The sequence below is a fragment of the Nycticebus coucang genome, chromosome 5 (assembly GCF_027406575.1).
Source record: "Nycticebus coucang isolate mNycCou1 chromosome 5, mNycCou1.pri, whole genome shotgun sequence".
NCBI classification, from domain to species: domain Eukaryota; kingdom Metazoa; phylum Chordata; class Mammalia; order Primates; family Lorisidae; genus Nycticebus; species Nycticebus coucang.
In genome coordinates, this window is record NC_069784.1 from 63,793,542 (window position 1) to 63,809,615 (window position 16,074).

At 43.9% G+C, this 16,074-nt stretch overlaps 1 protein-coding gene across 7 annotated transcripts; it reads left to right on the forward strand.

Annotated features, from left to right (window-relative positions):
* The first annotated feature begins 228 nt into the window (after positions 1–228).
* Positions 229–14,650, forward strand: LOC128585710 (uncharacterized). 7 transcript variants are annotated; one of them, XR_008380091.1, is made up of 4 exons: positions 229–1,828; positions 3,854–4,065; positions 11,917–12,010; positions 14,142–14,650. XR_008380091.1 is itself a non-coding variant. In XM_053590900.1 (4 exons), the coding sequence occupies exon 1, from the start codon at positions 2,557–2,559 to the stop codon at positions 3,487–3,489; it is 933 nt and encodes a 310-aa protein (XP_053446875.1). In that variant the 5' UTR covers positions 229–2,556; the 3' UTR covers positions 3,490–4,065; positions 11,917–12,010; positions 14,142–14,257; positions 14,365–14,650. The 7 variants fall into 7 exon arrangements, 4 of the variants coding, with proteins under 4 accessions (XP_053446875.1, XP_053446874.1, XP_053446873.1 ...); XR_008380090.1 differs by having other exon boundaries at positions 229–1,175; positions 3,991–4,065; XM_053590900.1 differs by having other exon boundaries at positions 229–4,065; positions 14,142–14,257; positions 14,365–14,650.
* Positions 14,651–16,074: the final 1,424 nt, after the last annotated feature.

Here is a 16,074-nt window from a genome sequence, read left to right on the forward strand (position 1 = left end):
CCAGAGGCCGAGGCGGGGAGGGGGCTCTGCTCGGAAGGCGTCGGGGGGTGGGGCGGGCCCTGGGGCCGGGAGTTGGGGGATGGACCTCAGGGCGGGAGAGGGGGGCGAGCAGAGAGCGGGGGTGGGGAGGCTGGGGCCAGGCGTGGGGGGCAGGCGTCTGGGGACCGCCTGGAAGCTGGAGTCGGGGGATGGGCCTGGGGACCGCCCAGGGGGACAGGCGTGGGGGGACGGGCCTGGGGACTGTCTGGGAGCTGGAGCTGGGGGCCGGGCCTGGGGACCAACCAGGGAGGCAGGCGTGGGGTGCCGGGCCTGGGGAAGCGACAGCCCCGTGACGCCGTGCTACAGCCCGCCCCGCTGCTGGGATAGTCTTTGATCCCTCCAGGACCCTTGACATCTTGGGTTGGCTTATTTGCTTTTTGAATGTTTGGGGCGCAGGACTCAGCCGGCAGCACATTTGCTGAGTTGCCGGCTGTCTCCCACGCCAGGAAGGTTCTAGACCCCCAGAGTTTACAGTCTAAGAGAGAAACAGAAAACAGGGAATGAACAAGTGAATACATGCTGTAGGAGTTAAAATGTTACGCCAATGCGCGAATTGAAATTATCCTCTTTCTATTCCTTCAAAATGGTATAGCCGGTGTTCGTGGCTCCTGTGGCCGGCACTGTCCTCCAGGGCTGCACTGTCCATACAGGTGAACAACAGGATCTCCACTCTCAGGAGTGGCCACTGTGGAGTACAAGTGACCTGACCACCCTGCCTAGCCCAAGCCCTCGGCAAGGTCTTCTAGTCCTTGGTTCAGAAGGGTCTGCTGTGGCAGCTGGCCGGGGCTGGCCTGGGAATAGACCCTGGGGGGAGGCAAGGTGTCTGTCCCCACCGAGGTTACAATTTGGTAGAGAGGAAAAATCTGATAAGCACACCAGAAAGATACAGTAGTGACATGGGCTGTGAGGGGAATTATAGCTGCTGAGAAGGAACCTTACAGGGGTGGTGGCAGCGAGGGGGCTACAGTGTCGCTTGACTTTATTGTGAAGTCTTGAAGGCATAGCTGAAGAATGAAGAACAGCCATACCTGGACCAGCCGTGCAAGGGCCTTAAGGCCACAGAAGAAATGAAAGGAGCCAAACAGGAACTGGAGAAGGATCAGGCACGGAGCAAGGACACTTGTCATTGCTGTTAGGTAATTGCCCCAGAAAAGCCCCTTCCCCAGAAAGCCCCTTCCTGCTTTCAACAGACCAAGTCTAGCTGTCTCACTGTTAAAGTTACAGCTACCTGCTGAAAATTTCAAACTTATGGCCTGCGCCTAATGGCTCTTCCCGCCAGAGCAGTAACTCCTTATTGGCTATTCTACCTTCCCGTCACCATTCTAAGACTTCCCCTGACTGAACCTATATGAAGATATAACTCTTCTTTTGGTCTTTTTTCTCTCTCTCGCTCTCCCTCTCTGTCTCTCTTACTCTTTCTTTTTTTCCCTCTCTCTTCCCCTCTCTCTCTTCCTCTCTCTCTCTTTTTCTCTTCTTTTCTCTCCTCCTTGGGATGGGAAAGATGCTTCTCTGCAGCATCCCTCCCAAGAAAGACCTTTCATACAAGCCTTGGTGGTCTGTGAGATCTCTGCTGGTCGAGTGCCACCCTTTCATCTGATGTCAGAAGTGGGATCTAATTAGGGAACTCTCCCAAGGGTAGCTTCCACCCCTTCCACGGGTTCATGTCACTTTTAGCTCCTGGGGGCTCCCTATCCTCTTCTCCCACTCCTGGCACTCACCACTGCATGGGCTCTTGTCCATCTGCTAAGGCACTCTAACCAGCACTCAACACAGGCCTCATTCAGACTTGGTGAGTACTCCTTTGGGAGCGAGTTTTCTCTAATCATGGGCTGGGTTGCTTACATTCCTGGTGATTCACCCGTTTCTCGAGGCTTGAGTTCCCTATTCCCATTGACCTTGTGTGGCTTAAACCAGGGCTTCCATGCCTCGCACGAAAATTTCTGGCCCAGATCTCAAGCTCTCCTCAGCCCCAAGGGTCTGACACTGATCTGGGGTACAGTGACGATGGTCCTAAACTGTGTTCTTGTCTTCATGGCCAGCAACAAAGCAGCGGAGACGTCCGCCCTTTGTCCTGGTCCTCGCATGATTCTGCTCATGCTTTATTCCTGCGATGAATCGCCATGGGTGCAGAAGTGGGATCTAATTAGGGAACTAATTAGATTCTATCCCACCTAACTCCCCCTTGGGGTGCTTATTATGCCACCTGGTAGAATTAAGATTAGACTTAAGGCCAAAAAATTTAATTAAACTCTCTACCCAGGTTTGGCCACTTTACAAACTAGACAACCAAAGTATCTGACCAAACTATAGTTCATTTGATTTTTCTTTAATTCAACACTTATATAACTATTGTGAGCGCCTTGGCAAATGGAGTGAGGTCCCCTATGCTCAAGGCTTCTCATATCTTAGAACCAAGCCTAATTTATGTTCGGGTGATTCTAAAATTCTTGTAACAAAGGGCTCTTCTACTCTCTGTCTCCCTGAACCAAACCTATTTGACCCAGCAGATGAACCTCCATGGCACAGACAACCGGCCACGGTTCTGAAACTGGAGTAATTCTTGTTCAGGCTCTGCCATGTTCGGCTCCTCCCTCAACTACGCAGTTGCCTCCACCCTCTGTCCCTCCTACTTCTCCATTAACCAATCTGAGCTCCTCTGGTAACTCCTCCCCTCCAACTAGCCCTCAGAGTTCTTCCCTGTTGTCTCTCAGTCCACTGCCCGCTGCTCCAAGAAACACTTTCGGACCTCTTTACCCCTTTTTTCCTCCAGCTCCTCCATATAATGGTCCTACAGTGCCACTGTGTAACAATGTAGACAAATTGCAAACTAATTCTTCTACATCCACCATTCACCCTTCACTTCCCTCTGGTTCCCTCACCAGCTCCTGCTCCCATGGGTCTCCAGAATTAGAGGGACCTTCAGCTCCCTCGCACTTCCTGGCCCCGCTCCGCGACGTAGCTGGAGTCAATGGCGTAGTCTCTGTTTATCTTCCTTTCCCCATGACTAAACCCACACACCTTAAGGTTAGACTAGGTTCCTTTACTTCTAATCCTTATCATTTTATTCAAGAGTTTCAATTTATTACTATGTCCTATCAACTTACTTGGCATGATGCTTTTGTTATTTTAGCTAATATCCTAACCTCTGACCAGTGCAAACGAGTGTGGGAGAGGGCGAAAGAGGCAGCAGATCAATTTTATACATCAAACAATGAGCATCCTATAGGTGACACTGTGTTCCCTAACTCCCAGCCAAATTGGAATTATAATGATAATGCTGGGAGAAAAAGTAGAGACATTTTTATTACCTGCATTCTTTGCAGATTTAGAGCTTCGCCAAAAAGGCTATCAATTACGATAAATTATGGGAAGTCATACAAGTTAAGTCTGAGAATCCTTCAGCTTTCCTCCAACGCTTTACCAAGGCTTTTGTTAAGTATACTAACTTAGATCCTGAAACAATAGATGGGAAAAACATTCTCATGACTTATTTCTTTAACCAAGGTTACCCTGACATCAAACTTAAGCTAAAGCGCTTGGAGCACAGACCCCTAACACCCCAGGCCGTGATCTTAGACACAGCCTTTAAGGTTTACATGGGGCAAGATGATGTTTTCCAAACGGAAAATAAAAAAATCTCAAACCCAAGATTTTCAAATGCTAGCTCAAAACATAACAAACAGTGTCACTGAGGCCATCATTCCTAACCTGCCTAAGTCATCAGGGCCAAAGGCAGCTTCATGACTCAATGACCTGGACCATGCTACAAATGCAGTGAAGAAGGCCACTGGGTATGATGTTGCCTTAATCCTAGGCCCCCGCCAGGGCCATGCCGTCTCTGCAAAAGAAAGGGCCATTGGAAGGCTGACTGCCCCTTGCCCCAGAGAGGACATAGGGCCAGCCAACCAGCAGCACCTACAGCAGACTTGTTGGGGCTTGCCTTTTCTGAAGACTGACAGGACCCTGGCTTCTCTCACCTGATGAAGATCACCTCTGCGGAGCCAAGAGTAACCCTAATGGTGGCAGGTAAGATGATCGCCTTCTTAGATACAGGAGCTAGCTTCTCAGTTCTTAAAGAGTTCAGCGGTCCTACCTCCCTGTCACCTACCTCTGTTATCAGAGTAGAGGGTTTTTCCCACTGTCCACGTCAAACCCCTTTTTTACACTGCATGATTGGCAATTTCTCATTTATACATTCCTTGTTGGTGCTGTCTTCCTGTCCAGTTCCCCTTCTGGGACGTGACATACTTTCCAAATTAGGTACCGCCCTCACTTTTGATCTTAAATTAATAGATGCTGACCCCTCTCCTTCTGTCTCACTCGGCCTCGTCCTTTCCCAAGCCATCAAAGACCCGTCACCCTGGCCCATTCCACCATAGCAAGTAAATCCTAAGGTTTGGGATACTAAAACTCTCTCAATTGCCTCCTGCTCTCCAGTTCTTATTAAGCTTAAAAAAAAAAAAAAAAGCCCTCTGTTTTTTTCTTCTCAACATCAATATCCACTTCCGCAATCTAGTCTCCTAGAACTTCAACCTATTATACAGAATTTCCTAAAAAAAGGATTTTGGCAACCTGCCCACTCACCATATAATACTCCCATACTAGCAATTAAAAAACCTAATGGCACCTATCACTTAGTAGAAGATATAAGACTCACCAACTCTGCGATTATTCCTATACACCCATTAGTCCCTAATACACTCTCCTATCAACCATCCCACCTCAGACCACTTGTTTCTCTGTGCTAGACCTCAAAGATGCCTTCTTCTCTATTCCTTTACACCCTAATTGCCAAAACCTATTCGTCTTCACATGGACTGACCCTACTTCTCAGACTTCTTCCCAACTTACTTGAACTGTACTCCCCCAGGGATTTTGGACAGCCCCCACTTATTTGGCCAGACATTATCACGAGACCTCCAGTCCTATGATCCCTCTCCTTCAACATTGGTTCAGTATGTCTATACCTCCTGCTCTGTAGTCCCACCTTACATGACTCTAAGTGAGACACCCGTTCCCTCCTTAATTTCCTTGCAGATAGGGGATATTGGGTCTCTCCCTCAAAAGTTCAATTATTCCAATAGGAAGTCACTTACCTTAGTGTCCTTTTGTCCCCAGGCTTCAAAGCTATTACAATAGACAGAAAAAGCCTTCTTTTCCTCTACCAACCACAAAACAAGAACTCCTCTCCTTTTTAAAATTAGCTGGATACCTCAGAGCATGAATTCCCAACTTTTATCTCCTAGCTGCTCCTTTATATAATGCTACTTGAGGTGACCCTCATGAGCCTCTCCTAACCTCCATTTCCACTTCCTTTAAATCTCTATAGCATGCTTTATTAGAAGCTCCAGCCCTCCACCTTCCTGATCTTTTCTCGCTGCTTCCTCCTATATGTCACAGAAAACCGTAGGTTTGCTCTCGGCTTGCTTGGACATCAGCTAGGCCCCACCTTTGCTCCAGTTGCTTATCTCTCAAAACAATTAGATCACACCACACGAGGTTGGGCCCCTCGTCTCAAGACATTGGCAGCCGCAGTCCCTCTAATACAAGAATCAAAGAAACTCACTTTCGGTTCCCCTACTACTGTCTTATCCCCTCATTCTCTGTCTGATCTTTTGACCTACAAAAATCTTCAAACCCTACCACCATGCCGTATTCTTAACCTTCAAACCTCTCTCTTATCTGACCCATCATTATCTTTTAACACACTTCCCACACTAAATCCTGCATCCCTCTTGCCTACTCCCTCTGACTCATCACCCACTCACGATTGTCTTCAAACACTAGACACTCTTCTCCCTTTTCTCTCCGACATACAATAAGGACCTCTTCCTGATACTTATCTCCTCTGATTTTCAGATACCAGTTCCTTTATGTATAAGGGAACTCTAGAGCAGGCTATGCAATTGTGTCCTCCAATGAGATCACTGAGGCACACTCTCTTCCCTCTTCCACCACTAACCAACAAGCAGAAATAATAGCACTAACCAGAGCCTTCACCCTAGCACGAGATAAATCTCACTATCTATACTGATTCTAAGTACGCATTCCACATATTATTATCCCATGCAGCTATATAAAAAGAGGGAGACTTATGTAACATCAAAAATAACCCTATTAACTCTCACTTTATTATCAAACTACTAAAAGCTTCTAAATTGCCTAAAACTGTAGGCATTGTCCATTGCTGTTCATATCAATCTAACCACTCATCTATATAAAAGAGTAACAAGCGAGCCGCCGACCGTGCAGCACGTGCAGCTGCTCTCCAACACTCATCTCCTGACACCTCCTCTCACCTCCTACTTATTTCTACTCCTATTGCTGCTACAGTAAAGGAAACAAATCAACCTCCCACTCGTGACCTCCTCATCTATCTCCACAAGTTGTTTCATCCCAACTCTCAGACTTTACTACAATTTCTCAAACCTTTCTTTCCTCTCTCACAGATAGATTCAGAATTACTAAATCAACTTACATCATCCTGTGAAATCTGCCAGCGCTCAAACCCACAAACAAAGTCTCGCCTCCCACACTTTCTAACTCACCAGGCTGGGGGATTTTGGCACTCCAAGAGGAATATTTTTTCTTTGTTAATGAGTCTGGAATCATCACTAACAAAGTCTGATCACTCCAAGAAATCCTGGAACTCTGAAAAAAACAACATGAATCAGAGTCATTAGACTTCTCCTCTTGGTTCACTCAAAACACACTCTGGGTTGCACTTCTACCTTTCCTCAAACCTACAGTTGTCATCCTTGGGCTGGTGGCTGTGGCTCCATGCATAACTCTTTTTATTCAAGTTCAACTCTCAAAGTTATCTCAACAGGTAACTACTCAGTTGGTGCTCCAAACTTACACCCCAAATACAGCTCCCAACCTACAACAAAAAGAAACTATTCTTTGTGAGTGGACTACACTCTACTCCAGGCCACAGGACTTTCCTGAACACCACTTCTAAAAAGCCACACTAAAAGGGCAATCTGAAAACAAAAACTTACATCCTCCCAGCAATAAGCTTATAAAAATTCAAGGCTATCGTTAAGGCTGGTTTATAATATCAAGCCACACATATTGTATTTATTATCCTAGAGCAATCTAATAGTGTGTGTGGTTGCATAACATGACTTTTCTTACATTTCTTTTTTTAAGTTTTTGGCTGGGGCTGGGTTTGAACCCGCCACCTCTGGTATATGGGGCTGGCATCCTACTCCTTTGAACCACAGGCACCGCCCTTTTCTTCCATTTCTTTTTTTTTTTTTTTTGAGACAGAGCCTCAAGCTGTCACCCTGGGTAGAGTGCTATGGCATCACAGTTCACAGCAACCTCCAACTCCTGGGCTCAAGCGATTCTCCTGCCTCCACCTCCCAAGTAGCTGGGACTACAGGGGCCTGCAACAATGCCCGGGTTTTTTGTTTTTGTTTTTGTTTTTTTTGTTGTTGTTGTTGTTGTTGTTGTTGCAGCCATCATTGTTGTTTGGCTGGCTCGGGCTGGATTCTAACCTGCCTGCTTAGGTGTATGTGGCTGGCACCTTAGTCGCTTGAGCCACAGGCACCGAGCCTCTTCCATTTCATTTTATTTATTTATTTATTTTTTAGAGACAGAGTCTCACTTTGTCGCCCTCGGAAGAGTGCTGTGATATCACAGCTCACACCAATCTCCAGCTCTTGGGCTTTGGCGATTCTCTTGCCTCAGCCTCCCAAGTAGGTGGGACTGTAGGCGCCCACCACAACGCCCGGCTATTTTTTGTTGCAGTTTGGCCGGGGCTGGGTTTGAATTCACCACCCTCGTTATATGGGGCCAGCGCCCTACTCACTGAGCCACAGGTGCTGTCCAACCTCTTCCACTTCTTAAATGGACTGAGATGAGCTAATTATCAGGCCTGTAATCACGGAGTAAAATCAGTGAAGACAAGTGTATTTTAATCAGATCAGTTAAATAGTTTTGTTTTTGACTGTCATAGTGGAGAACTAGACCTGATTGAAGATGAAATTGAACTTGGGTATGTATGAGTGAATATCTTGAAATTTGTGAGCTAAAAACCACTTTGATGAAACAAAATATCAGGAGTAACAAAGTCACCAAACAGTGATATCACCTCATGTTTCCAACTCACTCTCCAACAGGTGGTGCCCCTAAGCGAGCCCTGCACTTGTCTACCCTTTCTTAAGATGTACCATGATGGGGCGGTGCCTGTGGCTCAGTGGGTAGGGCATTGGCCACATACACCAAAGCTGGTGGGTTCGAGCCTGACCCAGACCAAAAAATAGCTGGGCGTTGTGGTGGACACCTGTAGTCCCAGCTACTTGGGAGGCTGAGGCAAGAGAATTGCTTAAGCCCAAGAGTTGGAGATTGCTGTGAGCTATGACACTACTGCACTCTACCAAGGGCGACATAGTGAGACTCTGCTGCAACAAAAAAAAAAGTACCATGATGGTGTGCCCTGTCCTTGGTGAAGGGCACAACTACAACAGGGACCTTACCTAACAAACACGCACACTGTAATCTAATCATTTGTACCCTCATAATAAGCTGAAAAGAAAAAAGTACATGACAGTGAAGATGGAGAGTGATTTGTAGAGAATGGATCACAAAAATTTTTCTATTACTTCTGTACTTTGATTTATAAAATATTTCACACAATCAGTTGGAGAACCTATAGTTGCATTCTCTTATGAATTTTATCTCTTCTTCTGTAGGTATAGGAAATCATGTAAAATGCCATTTGTATGATAATAATGTAACCAGGAAGGATTGAGCTAACTCTTTAAGAAAAGTCACTTTTTCTATATATTTCCTGAGATGACCATGGGTCTTGAAAATGTTGAAGTTGGATATTTCTTTTTAATTACTTTGTCCAGTGTTGATCTACTATGTATGTTAAGCATAGTGTTAGGAACCGGGAACATACTACGTATGTTAAGCACAGAGCTAAGAACTATTTTCACCAAAGTGAAAATACATTACATTCCCTAATTATATCCTATGATATTTTTGCCTTAATGATGTAACTCTTTATCATAATATGCTTACATTAAATTAGCTCACCTTTATTTAAAAAATAAAGTGAAAATAACACCACCAATGTTAGTTTTAAAAGTTTTATATATAGAAAGAACTGGAGGAAGTAGTAAAGGCTGCTCTGTGACTGGCTGGACGTCTGGTGCAGGAGTCTGTGTATTTGCCGAGACTCCACAAGTTGTACATTTGTATGTTATTGCACAGTGTGTGTATTTCACCTCAAAAATAATTCATAATTTGTTTAAAAATTAAGAGGAGGGGTGTCTTAGTCTGTTTTCTGTTGTTTATAACAGAATAGCTTGAACTGGGTAATTTATAAAGGAAAGGAATTTATTTCTTTTATTTCCTTCTGAGGGCCAAGAAGTCCAAGGCTGGGGGCCACCGCTGGTGAGAGTCTTGTGGCTGGTGGGACCCTGCAGAGCCCTGAGCGGACCCAGCACATCACATGGCAATGGGGCTGGCCTGCTTGCCTGGGTCCCTCTTCCTCTTCTTCTTTCTTTCTTTTTTTTTTTCTGGGACAGAGTCTCACTTTGTCACCCTTGGTCGAGTGCAGTGGCACCATAGCTCACAGCAACCTTAGACTCCTGGCTCAAGCAATTATCTTGCCTCAGCCTCCTGGGTAGCTGAGACTACAGGCACGCACCATGAAGCCCGGCTAGTTTTTCTATTTTTAGTTGAGATGAGGGTCTCACTCTGGCTCAGGCTGGTCTCCAAGTTCTGAGCTCAGGCGATCCACCTGCCTCAGCGTCCAGAGTGCTAGGAGGGTGGCATGAGCCACTGCACCCGGCACCTCTTCCTCTTCTTTTAAAGCCACCAGTCCCATTCCCAAGATGACCCATTAACTCTATGGACCCCAAAACCTGGAAAACTGGTTTAACTGTTTTTCCCTGTATACTGAGAACCATTTGTTCAGCTTTTCTTATACTCATTCACGGTACATAATCTCAGGAGCTTGGTAAACCTGTTCACTTACTATTAGTTGCTGCCATTGAATATTGTTAGGAAGAGGTATTCTTAGGTAACAGTAAATAATGATGAGTAAGCAAAATAATGAGAACATTGCTGGGGAATTCGGAGATGGAATTAAATTGGTATGAGTTGATGTGGTTCGTAGGGTTAAAGGACCTGCCTCTCAATACTGCCACTTTGGGGATTAAATTTCAACATGAGTCTTTGTGGGGGCAAATATGCAAACCTTATTAGCAAGTGGTTACTCACATCAGTGGCAATAAGCTTATAAAAATTGAGTCCTTTCTCCTGACCAGCTCCACTGACAGTGTGCTTAGCTGCCAGTGTGGATGTTTGCTGGAGTAGCTGGAGAGCTCTCAGAAGCTTCTTGTGGCTAGTGGAGGCCTGGTTACCTAGTATATCCTGTGGTGGGTTTCAAGTGCAGTATGTTGACTGAAAAATCATGAGGTCTATAGATTTGGAGAGGAAACTTGATTCTTTTTTTTCTTATATTTCCAGATATGACTTGAGATAGCAAAGTGTAAAAGCTGCTTTCTGGTTGGGAGAGAGAACCTTGTCAGGTGCAGATAATTAAAGAACGTTGGCTAGGCTTGGCCAGTGTCTTGACCAGGCCCTTCGACCAGTTGAGATGACTGATGAAGCTGTATTTAGACTTTCCTGTAGTGGTGTAATGTACTCAAAGAAACAGAAAAGGTCTACATCAAAACTAATTATTCTAGGGTGGTGCTTGGAGTAGGGCTCTGGCCCCATATACCTACCAGAGGTCGCAGGTTCAAACCTGGCCCCAGCCAAAAAAAGGAAAAACTAATTATTCTGCCTGCCCCTGGACTCATAAATGTTCATATTTACCCAAAGTCCTAGAACTTAGTTAAGTGTGTTTACATTTACCCACTTTATTGAATCCTTATTAAAAGGCACCAAATGATACATGTGGTAGGGTTAATGTTCTTTCTAAATTGCCCACGGATTCCCAAAGCGTGTACCCCTAACCAATCTGACAATTGTTTAATAACATTAGCTGCTTTTCACATCAGAGTTTAAAGTATTCTTTAATGTATTAATCGTTTCCACTTAATACACTTTAAAAATTACAGTTGATTTAATGCTTCTAAATTTTTGCCCCTAAGGGAGATAGACTTCAATTGAAAATATTTAAGGACATTCGTGATTTAGGTATCATTCCTGATTTAGGTACTATCATTATTTTATCTTACACAGTTCCACAAATAAACAGTATCGCAAGAAAAATTTAGAATCTTTTTTTCAGTGTTTTAAAACTTGTATTTGGGGACAAGTCTTTAAAGTCAATATCGTATGTTATGTTTAAAATAGAGGCTCATATGAATCTATTTCTAAAATTAGGGTGTTTACTCCTGAGATCTGTCTCTGGAGAAATTGCTGATAAGACAACTTATTGTCATTTAGAATCTAAGCATTTAGTCTCACCTTCTGCCTACACCCTAAAATGGGTGCCTGTTACACGCTCACACATGCTCTACTTTTTCTATTTTGGAGCCATGTATCTTATATACTATTTGTCATTCATAAACATCTATTCTAAATGATGCAGGAAAAACTCAGCCCTCTCAATTTCATCAATAAATTTTGAGGAAAATAGTTTGAATGTAGAAAGTTACTATTTCTGGGTTGTTAGTGAAGTTCAAAATTGAGTCCTTTCTCCTGACCAGCTCCACTGACAGTGTGCTTAGCTGCCAGTGTGGATGTTTGCTGGAGTAGCTGGAGAGCTCTCAGAAGCTTCTTGTGGCTAGTGGAGGCCTGGTTACCTAGTATATCCTGTGGTGGGTTTCAAGTGCAGTATGTTGACTGAAAAATCATGAGGTCTATAGATTTGGAGAGGAAACTTGATTCTTTGTTTCTTTTTTGCAGAGGTGGGGTCTTGCTATGTTGCTCAAACTGGTATCCGACCCCTGCTCTCAAGAGATCTCTCCCATGTCAGCCTCCCAAAATGCAAGGATTACAGGTGTGAGCAACCATGCCAGCCAGGGCAGCCATCTTGACAGGTGGAGAAGCATAGTCTGTGCCAGAGACCAGAAAGAGGCACTTTGAGGGAGGAAATGATGGAAAGGGGATTATTTGTGTTGAATGTGTTGGCCAAGTATGTGTATTTGACAGGTTATAGAAGGAGCTATGGACATTCATGAAAGTGGTCCTGACACATGTGTCCTGTACAGACATGCATGTAACATACAACCCAGGTTCATCTCAGGGTGAAGACTTAACATTTAAATGCATTACAATAAAGTTTCATATGTTGAAAGGTAACACAGGGACATGAAGACATTCAAGTGCAGCCACTGTAAACTGGTCAGAACCAGTCCATGGTCAGTGGCCCCTTACCAGGAGAAAAGCACTAAAGTTAATCCCTTATCCAATCAAAGGTATAGTTATGATTTGTGGAGTAAAGGGTCAGTTAGCATCTGGAGGTGAGCTGTGATTATGTCAGGATAGCTTATCTTGAGGCCAGTGCTTATTTAGCTGCTAGAGTAAAAGAAAAAAAAAAACAACCTGTGGCAGTTAGAACATAGTTGGTTTTACTTTTTTGGGTGGGGGGGGCAGTTTTTGGCCGGGGCTGGGTTTGAACTGTTGTGCCCAGTCGAAATCCCCCACCAAGACCACCCAGGAGCCGAATCCGATGCAAAAGCAAAAGAGCCGTTTTATTGCAAGTTCAAGCTTGGACTCCTGGGGTCTCCATTACAAGGGATCCGAGCCAGGAGCCCCGAGCCCTGGAACAGGGGTATTTTTCTAGGATAGCACAAAAAAGTAGGTGTATACAAGTTAAACAAAGGGATCGCTTCTGGATCGGTCGCCACTGGTCCTGCCATATGGCCCATTCCAGGAGGCAGTTTCTGATTGGACACCTATGACTCAAGGCCCCAAAACCAGCAATTCACGGTGACTCATCAGTTTTAGACAAAATGGCTCTGAACCTTAAGATGGCGTCAGTCTGGTTCTCTCAAATATGGCATTGGTCTGGTTCTCTCAAAATGGCTCTGAACCTTAAGATGGCGTCAGTCTGGTTCTCTCAAATATGGCATTGGTCTGGTTCTCTTAGAAAACACTACCTCTGGCATATGTGGCCGGTGCCCTACTCCTTGAGACACAGGTGCCGCCCCATAGTTGGTTTTTCTGTTTGTTTGTTTGTTTGTTTGTTTGTTTGTTTGTTTGTTTGTTTTGTCAAAAAGATAGGCAATAGTGAATGCTGGTAAGGATGTGGAGGAAGGGGAATCCTCATACATTGTTGCTGGGAATGTAAATTAGCATAACCACTGTGGAGAACAATATGGAGGTTCTTCAAAAAACTGAAAATAGAACTACCATAAGACCCAGCAATCCCACTGCTGGGTATATGTCCAAAATAAGGGGATTCAGTACATTGAAAAGACATCTGCACTCCCATGGTTATTACAGCAGGATCCACAATAGCCAAGATTTGGAAGCAACCTAAATGTCAACAGTGAAAGAATGAATAATGAAACTGTGGCACACATACACGATGGAATACAGCATAGCCATAAAAAGAATAAAATTCTGCCATTTGCAAAAACATGGATGGGACTAGAGAACATTATTATGATAAGTAAAATAAGCCAAGCACAGAAAGACAAATCTTTTTTTTTTTTTTGTGGTTTTTGGCCGGGGCTGGGTTTATGGCCACAGGCGCCACCCAGAAAGACAAATCTTACATATTCTCACTCGTATGTGGAACCTAAATAATTGAAAATAATTGAGCTCATGGAGACAGAGAGTAGAATGATGGTTCCCAGAGACAGGAAAGAGAGCAGGGAGGGAAGAGAGATAATGTGGGGATGATTACTGGGTGGAAATAATTAGAGCGATATAATGAACAATATTTGATAGCATAATGAAGTGACTATAATCAACAATAAGTTAGGGTATACTTTAAAATAAAAGAGCAAAATTGCAATGTTCCCAACACAAAGAAATAATAAACACCTGACGTGATAGATACTCCAATTACCCTGATTCAATTAACTCACATTGTATGGCTTTATCAAAATATCACATATACTCTACACATATATGCAACTGTCATGTATGCATAATAATTGAAAACATTTTTAAAAATACAGAGCCTGGTGGAGCCCTGTGGAAAACTGAAGGAGAAAACAATTTTCCTAATAAAAGAACTTAATGAAGAGCGACCCAGACCCTGAAGACAAAGGGGATGATGGCGGAGGGACAACCTGTGAGTCACCACCTACAGGGGCTTTCCCAAACAACAGAGTGGGCCATTCTCTCTCTCCATTCAAGTTTCCTGTGTTGCTGAGCCATATGAACCCATCTTCTCTCCAGCTGGAGGTTCATTTTTGCCCTGGATCCAAGGAGACAGTTCCAATGGAGACCTCCTTTTCCTTCTCATCCTTTTTTGGGAAGCACTTATGGAGCACTCTCCATAGGCCGGAGTTTTCCTCCACCATCACATTCTAAAAACAGAAATAAGTTCCTTTGAAGTTAATTCAGACTTCAACAAATCAACTATTAGGACCAACATAAAGAAACCAGAGACTTTTAAAATCATTTCTCCTCAAAAGGAATTTTTATCTCATTTGTTAGCATCCTAAAAAGAAGAATATACTTATGCTCAAAATGACATTCAATAGAACTTTACCTCTTTATGAACACTTTTATATAAATTTCACAATTAAATGATGCTTATCTTTCTCTCTGTATAAGTATAAACATTGTTTTATTTAATTATATGTTGCAATTTATCAATAGCATACAATTCCAAGGGGATTCTATAGAGTTGGGTCTCAAGCAGGACTGAGCCCTGGCTGTATGTGGTGGAGTCAATTCAGTCATGGACATTTTGTTGGCTCTCTCTCCTTGTTTGCATCACTCTCCTGCCCCTTTATTCCTGTTTTCTGGGATTATCTTCCAAATAAATCAACTGCATCTAAGAGTATGTTTTTGGGTCCAATTTCAGGAGAAACTAAGCAAATACATTGGAAATGTACTACCGACCAGCCATACTGTATATAACTGGACCCCCTAGGCTGATTTTCTCTTGCTTTCTCCTACAAAGGTTGTAGTTAATGTGGCCAATGTCATCAATAAAAGCATTTAGTCACATCCTTCTGAACATCAGTGCTTGTTGTCAGAGACAGTGCATGCAATGAGGATTCCCTCAGCTTCAAGTGGTGGATGCCTCAAGCTCATCAATTACCTAGACTCCTCCCATGCTGAAAGGAATTCCTGAATTACAGTCACATTAAATACATGAAATCTGTTGAGGGGCTCCTTCCTTATTCCATTGTTTCTCTGATATCACCCAGAAAATTATTAGAATCTTTGGTTCTAGTTGTCTTTCAGTAATGGTGCAGTTTTAACCAGTGGTGGCCCCAGCCCAGGAATTTTAAGTAGTTTTCAGCAGGGAAGTAGTCAATAGCCATACTGGGTAGGTTTAGGGGCCCAGAGCTTGGAGAAGTTCTGCACTTATGCCAATCCTGATATGTATCAAAGACTGTCTTGTTAGACCCAGGTACATCCCATTTACACATACCGCAACCACAGAGCACAGTACACAGTGCACAGACACAGTCCTTCGCCACCTGAGGCCTTTTGGCCAATACATGCTTTCTTGAACTGAGAGCTTCAGGACTAGAACAAGAGCCTGTTCTTGGCATCTCTGGGCATGCACACAGTCCTTACACTGACAATAGGGTTTGGTCTTACAAAAATGCTCCTCAAATGCCTACTAGTAATTTGGCTCTCCATTCATATTTAGAAGAGAAAAAGCCACCTACCGTATTGGAAGCTTGTGTGGGACGTGTTAGGTGCAGGCTTCATGGTACAGTTTACTATACACTCAGTTTTGTTAGAGCCCCAAGTATTAGCATGTATAGATTTTTTTTCTCTTGCTCCAGTTTTTTTGTTTGTTGGTTTTGTTGTGGTTCTTTGACTTTTAGGAGAAAGTTATCTTCTATTCTGTGTGGGATGTAAGCCTAGCTGCCACTATTTATAGTAGGAATTGAGTGGGGGCCAGGGGCTAAGGTTGTCATG

Bases quoted from the DNA above. Each gene is read 5' to 3' on its own strand.
- LOC128585710 (XM_053590899.1), top strand. From the start codon at position 2,557: ATGGCACAGACAACCGGCCACGGTTCTGAAACTGGAGTAATTCTTGTT.